At 38.4% G+C, this 7366-nt stretch overlaps 1 protein-coding gene across 1 annotated transcript; it reads right to left on the bottom strand.

The window, feature by feature from the left end:
• Positions 1 to 3194: 3194 nt before the first annotated feature.
• LOC123659277 lies at positions 3195 to 7119 on the bottom strand. Its single transcript, XM_045594525.1, has 2 exons — positions 4407 to 7119; positions 3195 to 3850 (listed from the first exon to the last, which is right to left on the bottom strand). The coding sequence occupies exons 1-2, from the start codon at positions 7117 to 7119 to the stop codon at positions 3195 to 3197; spliced, it is 3369 nt and encodes a 1122-aa protein (XP_045450481.1).
• Between the last annotated feature and the right edge of the window lie 247 nt (positions 7120 to 7366).

Genomic DNA, 7366 nt, shown 5'->3' with positions numbered 1-7366 from the left:
TTAGGCCAATTAATGTTTTATATCACTTACAGCACTTCAAATAGCTACTTAAATGAAACTGTCAACATTAGCGGTAAGTTATGTTTAGTAATATTATAACTGTTATTCATTAAAGGTTTAATTTAATAAAAATACTATTTATATCACGCATAGCCAATTTTATAAATAATAACTTATTTTATGATTTTTCTAAATAAAATTTTAAGCCTTTAATAACGTTTTCTTAATACTGCGTGTAAAGGTTCGTTAATTTTATTTTCCTTTGGACTAAAAGCGCTCTTAATTTTTTTTTTGACTTACCTTATACATAAGAGATTCTTAGTGTGATTATTTTATATATAATTGATAAGCATTTTGTTAATAAAAGAAACGACATATTTGGTCATAGATGAATTATTAGAAGACGAAAAAATGTTTTCTGTTTCTGTTTGCCATCGAATTATTCAGTAATCTTTGTTCAAGGCGAATTGAATTTATTGATTTCCATTTAATCTCATGAAATAACTGTCTACGCAAATTGCCCTGTAAATCGGCATGCAAGGTGTTGCGGTATAATTCTGTCCTAGGTAGAATTCTGTTCTGTTATTGTGATCAATAAACTAATTCTACATATGGTTCCTACGTATGGTCGTAGTGTGAACAAAGAAACAATTATAACCAACAGTTATTTGGAACTTCGGAATTTATGTATTTAGACTATGTATCTGTTTTTCATTTATTTTACTCCTATCGTTCAGTACAATAAAAATCACACAAAGAAATTTCCAACAATGTCTTGGTCCTTGGCTTTGAAATATAATCAAGAAATCCTCCTACCTCATTAAGTTGCCTGCATAAGAATGAAATTCAAGATTTGTTAGTAATTCAAAAATAATTAGGAAAACCAAAACGACTAACTTTCACGCAGCGCCCTCTAGTATGTTGCTTAGAAACTAATTATTGACCATACGATTATAATAGGTTCGTTTAGTTTATTTGATTCTTGCAGATAACTATAGATTGGCTTTGATTCATTATGAAAATAATAATTATGATATTATATGCACAGCCTGCTTGGAGGCGTAGTACACTAAATAAATACTAGTATTTTATTTTTTATTATTATTTATTATGCGCTATCGGTAATACTTAAATTATCTGAAGCGAAAAAATGAATATAATATTCACATAAAATCGTTAGGGTATTGACTCAAACGAATTTCTAAAATTGCTGGACGCATAAAGATGAAAATTGGCAGAGAGGTTGTTTATAATTAGGAGACGTCCGCTAAGATCGAATGTGTCGATAGGGGCGGATTTAAGGGGTCTAAGGGCTCTTACAAGTTTGTATGAAAATTCTTCATTTTTTATGCTATAGGGATAGTTTATTCTTAGTAAACGGCTACTAAGAAGTAATGTTGCGACAGGGCCGTATGAAGACGGTCTAATGGCTCTCGAAAGATTTTATTTCAGTCCCTAATTATTTATGCTACAAATTAGAAATTAGACACAGAGGTAGGTTGTAGTTATTAGGCGTCCTTATGAACGGATTTTGTCACAGGACCGGGTTAAGGTGGTCTCAGGGACCACACAAGTTTGTATGAAAGTTCTTAATTTTTTTAAATACAAGCTTGAAACTTGGCAGATTGTTAAAGGTTTGTAGAAATTAACTAAAGAATTTTCTTAAATTAAGATGATTTAAGGGCTCCGAAAGATTTTATAAGAGTCCTTAATTGTTTATGTTGTTATACAAATTGAAATTCGACTCAGATTTAATTTAAAACTACTAAAAGTTTGTTAAGAACGCATTTTGTGATAGGACCGGAATACTTTGGTTTAAAAGATCGAGAAAGTTTATATGTAGTCCTTAATTTTTTGTGTTACAAGCTTGAAATTTGGCAGAGAGATAGTTAATATATAGCAAAACGTTCACTAAGGATGGATTTTGTGACAGGATTGGATTAAGGTGGCTTAACAAGAACAAGTTTGTAAAATACTATTTTTCGTGCCACAAATACTTCAAATTTATTGTAATATACGTCCAATAAGAACAAATTTTGAAAATGAATGAAAATTTTGTCCGTCTGTCCGTTTTTTTAAATTAGAAGCATAAAACTTAATTTTTGTACTATCGATAAAAAATGAGGAAATATGTATTTTACCATTAAAAAGTTTAATTGAGAATAATGGTTCATTTCTGAAACCGAACACATCAAATTTTAGTTCTGGACTACCAACTAAAAACGAATGACCATCGTGCCAGTTTTTGACGTATTTTCTTACCTTGGGGAAATCCTCATAGATACTTTTCGCCTCAATTTCTTTTGTCTCGAATCTCCATCGTCTTTCATTTTAATCTTGGAATTCATGTTCATGTCAAAATTCATGTCTCGGTGTCTCGAATGTCTCGAGCTAAAAGTTTCGTTAAGAGCGACTTCTCACCAGAGCGGTTGTTGTAAGCGATAGCCCTTCTACAAAAATATTATCAATTTCTACGCGAGCGCAGTCGCGGCATTTTCACATTTCATTTCATCGCAACATCGAATAAATTCTAACAAGAGGCGTGTTATTTTCGCGAAAACAATGAAAACCACTTATTCCAAAGATGTAACAAAAATCAAACCCGTAGAGAATATTAATCTTATGGCTAGGAAGATAGTTATTATGAAGTAGTTTGTAAAAGAGAAATAGTGTTACACGTCCCTTGATTTAAAAATTAATATTCATGAGGGTTTTCTGTACTGTAAGTCACGTAAAACCTGAAATTTTCATGCATCAATTGATCTGGATGTAAAAGTAATTTTCACCGAACGCAAATGATTACTTGCGGTTCGTATACTCCTGGGAATTCGTTACGTTAATTCTTAGTAATTGTTCCGGCAACGTGCGTATAATTGATTATGGGTAGTATTTAAAACGACACGTTGATTACCAGTACAATTTATTATAATTTTAAGCAATAACTTTGCGGTCACAAAAATGGTATGATGTTAAAAAATGGCTTCTAAGCTAAGGTCCAAACCTGCGACGTATAGCGTTCGACCAATCGAGATTGCCCGCGATTGGCCGGGACCGATATGTCGCGATATAGGAGGGATCCTATTGGTCGAACCCCACACATCGCAAATTTAGACCTTATTACAAATAGATATAAGTAAAACGGAGCGGAGCGAACATCTTCCCGGGCCTTGAAAGCTCTTGCAAAGCTTTCAAGTTTAGTCGTCGACGGGTAGCAGGCAGAGGCGGTTGAGGGCTCGACGAATGGTTCCACCAGCGGTCTTCACGTCTGCAACGCGCGTTATCCCATCAGGGCCAGGGAACAGTTTGATGACTCTGCCTTGGCGCCAGCAAAGCGGCGGAGACTCGTCCTTTATTAGCACCAAGTCATCTAGGCGCAAGTTTCGGTCTTTGAAGCGCCATTTTGTGCGTTGCTGCAGCTCGGATATATATTCGCGCGACCATCTCGTCCAAAAATGTTGACGCATTTGCTCAACGCGCTGGAATCTGTCGCGGAGCGGAGCACTGTTGTCGCCATAGTTTGCAGTCGGTAATGACGTAAGTGGTCTGAAAATCAAGAAGTGACCCGGTGTAAGCGGCTGGAAATCGTCGACTGAGGGACTGAGGGGACATAAGGGTCGGCTATTGAGGATAGCTTCGACTTGTGTAAATAGGGAAGACAGTTCTTCGAATGTCAGATGAGTCTGACCTAAAATACGTCGAATGTGGAATTTTGCCGACTTAATTCCGGCCTCAGCGAGACCATTGAAGTGAGGAGCGTACGCGGGAGAGAATTTAAATTGAATGTTTCGCTGAGCTGCAAAGTCACAAATTGGATCATTGTTGGTTTTAAAGAAGTCATTTATTTCTCTAGCTGCGGCCACGTAATTTCTTCCATTGTCACAAAAAATAACTTTGGGACTGCCTCTGCGAGCAATGAAACGGGTAAGAGTTAAAATGAAGGCATCCTTGCTCAACTCACTCACGGCTTCCAGATGTACGCACTTAAATCGGAAACAGATAAAAAGGCATAGATAACACTTCACACATAGAAAGTAAGCCTAAATTTTCGGTAAATCTTAGCCAGGACGTTTTAACCATTGAGGGTACTTCCTCGTCCCAACCCAATCCTAGTGACCACAGGGTTTGTAAAAGAATTTTAGGTTTGATGGTGCACAAAGATAGAAGCCCAAGGGGATCAAAGATTTTGAATGTGGACGACAATATCGACCTCTTGGTCAAAACGTCTGGAGGTGAATATTCGACTTGGAATTGCAGTACATCTGAAGAAGGACACCAACCTATTCCCAACGTGCTAGTGGCGTTACTTATGATGAGATCGCCTTCCCCGGGTAAAGAGGAATCCTCGAGAAGAGAAGCTAAATTCGACCTAAATTTCCGAAGATGAAAACACCCTTTGGTAAGCTCACCTGAAACCTGGCGCTGAATGTATCTCAAAGCTTCTTCATCGTCAGCTCCGGTTAACAAATCGTCGCAATAGAAGTCCTTTTGAATTATTGTTTTTATGTTAGGGTCAGCACATTCATCGCCAAGTTGCCAGATACATCTAGTAGCGAGAAAGCTAGCACTTGAAAAACCGTAGGTAATTGTATTTAATCTTAGAATGCGCATAGGCTCGTCTTCGTTGTCACGCCACAGGATGAGTTGCATGTCTCGATCAGTTTCTCTAACAAGCACCTGACGGTACATTTTTTCGATGTCCCCGGAAATTATGTATTTAAACTGCCGGAAACGCACAAGTATATTAAATAAAGAATCCTGAATGACAGGACCTACCATTTGTAGGTCATTTACGGATACTCTTGAAGTACTAGGCGCTGACGCGTCAAAAACGACACGGAGCTTCGTCGACTCACTCTTAGTCCTGATAACAGGATGGTGAGGTAGATAGTAAGCAATTCCCGGTCTATGGTCTGGCGCTTCCGATAGATGGCCGAGTTCAGCGTATTCGTGAATAAAATCTGCATACGCCTCTTTAAGCTCGGGTTGTTTGCGGAAGCGGGCTTCCAAACTCGCAAACCGTTTCTTTGCCAATGAGTACGAGTCGCCTAAGCTGTCCTTCTCCCCACGCAGAGGAAGCCCAACGCAGAAGCGACCATTTTCTAGCTTGTAGGTATTTGTGAGAAAATGCTGCTCATAAAGCCTTTCTTCTTTGGTGAAGGGATGAGATTGTGGGACGTTTTCTAGCTCCCAGTATCTCTGTAGTTCTTCATCGATATTAGGCGAGGTACTTACCTCATTCATAACAAAGTTACAATGTGTAACTTTGTTCAGTTTGTTATTCTTAATTTTTGGTAAAGTAGGCAAAGGACCTGCAATGAGCCATCCTAATTTAGAGCTCCTAAGAATAGGCTTACTAGGGCCTAACGAGTGCTGAGAGGAACCTATTAAGTCCCAAAATAGGTCAGCACCAATGAGCATATCAATGGAGGATGGTTCAAAAAATCTAGGATCTGCTAGTTGAAATTGAGAGAAATCGAACTGACTGGAATCTAGTGTGACCTTGGGTAATTTATCAGCTATTTTTGGAATAACTAGACACACTATACTAATCTTGAACGGGTCAGTGAGTGACTGAAAATGGAGAGCGCAACGTTTCGCCTGAATGGCCAATGGGGTGTCTGACAGTCCGAGCACACTGACATTAGTAGGCTGAGGAGTCAAATTTAATTCACTTTGTACCTTTTCAGTAATAAACGTAGACTGACTCCCGCTGTCAAGAAGAGCTCTCACTGTTAGCACTTGGTTAGTATCGGGGTTCATTAACTGCACCTGAGCAGTGCATAATAGAACCTCAGAATTAGTACCATTAGTATTGGCGATAGCTGCTAAGCTTTGGGTATGGGATTGTGTAGGGCCAGTACTGGGCACTTCGGTCGGGTCCAAGGTGTGCAATAATGTATTGTGCTTTTGTTTACAGGAACGACAAGAACCCGGCAGCCTGCACCTTTGTACCCTATGACCAGATCTAAGGCAATTTTCACACAAATTTAATTTAGATACTATGGTACTCCTCTCCTCGGCAGTTTTATTCCGAAACGAGGTGCATTCATAAAGACGATGAGCACCCTTGCATAACAAACATTCAATAGGAGGCCCAGAGGCCGACGGTGCAGTATGTTTAGTAGTCAGGGCGAAGGATTTAGTCTGAGACCTAGGCTGAGCAGGAGGGGGCAATATTTTAGGTTTATCTTGTCGTTGTCTGCTGACGGTCTCTAAAACGTTTGCACGGTTCTTTAGGAATTCAAAAAAATGATCTAAGGTAGGAATTTCCGGCAATGTGGTTCTAGTTTCCTCCCATTTATAATAAGTAGTACTATCTAATTTTGTTGTTACCATATATATAACAAGCACGTCCCACTGCTCGACAGGCAGTCCCAAGGTGCGGAGAGCCCGCAAGTTTTTATTAACATGATCAACAATAAAACGAAGCGACTTGTCGGTCTCTCGCACGGACTCAATGCTGAACAATGCCTTTAGGTGATTATTAATTAATTGCCTTTTGTTGTCATAACGCTTACAAAGAAGTTGCCAAGCCTCGGAGTAGTTCGCATCACTTACTTCTAAATTGCAAAGAACGCGCGCAGCTTCCCCTTCTAAATAAGAGAGAAGATAATGGTACTTGTGAATATTTTTGACACTATCATTTGCATGGACTAAAGAAATAAAGGTTTCCTTAAATTCGAGCCATTTAAAATATGTGCCGTCAAAGGTAGGTATTTTTATTACCGGCAATTTAAAACCTAGCATGTTATTATTATCCGGATTACATTGCGAAGTACTCAAATTTGCTTTACACGGTGAGTGCATTTCTTTAGCGGCCGAATTAGAATCTATGAAGTTTTGAGCTACCGAAATATAATTATCAAATTCCTGCTCAAAAGAATCGCGAATATCTAATTCCTCAGCTTGATTACATCCTTCACAAATTTCCAATTGACCCTGCACCTCATCGAACTCATTCAACAATGTCTGTATTCTCGATAATTTTAACGATAACTTATTTAGATCTAAAACCGTAACATTTTCTAATTCGGAAAAATCATCTAGATACGTTTTAAACTTCGTTAAACGACCCTTGATATTGCTACGCTTAGCTTTCAATTGTTTGATATCGGCCATATCGAATAAATCACGAGAAACAAACAACAAAAAAGAAACAAGTAAAAAATGAATAAATAGGTACGATACGCTCCTCGCTTCAACAGCTGACTGGCACGCCGCTGCACTCTTTCCTTATTAGCCGGCTCAAGCGCAGACAATAGGTTGCTCGGGACAGCGAGATTCACCATGCACTTGTCTCTGTAAATGCACCAAATGCGCACGCTAAATCACCTGATTGAATAATATTATGAAGTGTTTTAAATAT

The sequence above is a fragment of the Melitaea cinxia genome, chromosome 13 (genome assembly GCF_905220565.1).
Source record: "Melitaea cinxia chromosome 13, ilMelCinx1.1, whole genome shotgun sequence".
NCBI lineage: Eukaryota > Metazoa > Arthropoda > Insecta > Lepidoptera > Nymphalidae > Melitaea > Melitaea cinxia.
This window is presented reverse-complemented; position numbering and strand designations above follow the sequence as displayed.